Below are 1,737 nucleotides of genomic sequence, written 5' to 3'. Positions count from 1 at the left end.
ACTCCTGGCTCTGCACTCAGGAATTACTCCTGGCGGTGCTCAGGGGACCATATGGGATGCTGGGATTCGAACCCGGGTCGGCCGCCTGCAAGGCAAACGCACTACCCGCTGTGCTATTCCTCCAGCCCCACTTTTTTTTTTAGGAATTCCAGATAGTTCATGATATAAGTGAGAATTTCCAAATATTTTGGACCTGAGGCTGGGAATCTATTTGAGAGAGTCAGCATAGGCCAGGGGAAAATTCTTCCATATCAAAGAGAGGAGAAAGCTGAATGAAGTTTGTCATGCAGCTTGCCAAGGGAAGTTGCAAAGAAATGAAAAGTTCAGAATAAAAGGAATGAAAATTTCAGGAATCAATATACATTATCAAGTCCCTTTTCCCACTCTGAGAGACATTTCAGTGTCGGGTTCTCACGATTTGGTCCTGAAATGACGTGCATTGTCCCATCTTAGGACACTTGCCCTGTTACTTTTTCTTCCCAATCAGATTTGCCAGAGTGCCCTTGATGTCCTTATTCCTGAGGCTGTAAATGAAAGGGTTCAGCATGGGGGTGACCACCGTGTACATCACTGAGGCGAGTGCCAGGGACTGTGAATTCTGCGTCACAGCAGAGCTCAGGTACACACCTAGTATCGTACCGTAAAATAAACAGACCACGGACAGGTGAGACACACATGTAGAAAATGCCTTATGTTTACCCTGAGCAGATGAGATTCTGCGTATGGCAAAAACGATTTTACAATAGGAGTAAAGGATCCCAGCAAAAGAGCCACAGCCCAGAAGGCCAGCTGACAAATAGATCACTAAGTCATTAAGGAAAGTGTCAGAGCAAGCAAGATGGACCACCTGGTTGAGCTCACAGAAGAAGTGGGGGATCTCCACATCTCTACAGAAGGACAGACGCAACACCATTAAAATTTCTAAGAAGGAATCCAGAGCACCAATGAGAAAGGAAGCCAGCAGCAGCAACCCACAGAGCCGGGGGTTCATGATGATCGTGTAGTGCAGGGGGTGGCAGATGGCCACGTAGCGGTCATAAGCCATCACTGTCAGGAGAAAGTTGTCCAGTGCTACAAAAATTAAGAAGAAATACATCTGGGAAAGGCAACTTTCATAGCTGATGGCTTTGCTGTGTGTCCGGATGTTCACTAGCATCTTGGGGACAGTGGTGGAGGTGAAGCAGATGTCTACGAAGGACAGGTTGGACAGGAAGAAGTACATGGGCGTGTGGAGGTTGGGGTCTGAGCTGACGGCCAGGATGATGAGCAGGTTCCCCAGCACGGTGATCAGGTACATGGACAGGAAAATTCCAAAAATGAGGGGCTGCAGTTCCGGTTCCTCAGAAAATCCTAGAAGAAGAAATTCTCTATTTCCGGTCACATTCTCAGATTCCATGGAGTGGAGAAACCTACAGGGAAAGAACATGATTATTTCTTTGACATGATAACATGATACATGGCATTACTTACATATTTTTAATTTTTACTGAGGTAATGTTAGATTACAAACGTTAATTGTTTAAGAGTCAAAATTTCACTGCATAAGATGTATGATCTCCTAACATTCAAACTCGAGAAGTTAACTTCAGTATCTTATGAATATATCTTGTTCTTCTAGGAATCATTTTTTCAGCATTCCCATATACATCTATACAAATATTTGTCCAGTATTTTCAGCGTTTCATAAGATAGCATTCATTATAGCATTTGAATTGCAATTTTTTTAAATATAAATGT

General features: G+C 43.6%; 1 protein-coding gene across 1 annotated transcript; it reads right to left on the bottom strand.

Moving 5' to 3' along the window:
* Positions 1-466: 466 nt before the first annotated feature.
* LOC101549125 (olfactory receptor 7A10-like) lies at positions 467-1,396 on the bottom strand. The gene has a single exon (XM_055124709.1). It carries the CDS (start codon positions 1,394-1,396, stop codon positions 467-469), a length of 930 nt encoding a protein of 309 aa, XP_054980684.1.
* Between the last annotated feature and the right edge of the window lie 341 nt (positions 1,397-1,737).

This window comes from Sorex araneus, chromosome 2 (assembly GCF_027595985.1).
Source record: "Sorex araneus isolate mSorAra2 chromosome 2, mSorAra2.pri, whole genome shotgun sequence".
NCBI classification, from domain to species: domain Eukaryota; kingdom Metazoa; phylum Chordata; class Mammalia; order Eulipotyphla; family Soricidae; genus Sorex; species Sorex araneus.
Note: the sequence above shows the minus strand (reverse complement) of the source record. Positions and strands in the feature narration are given on the sequence as shown.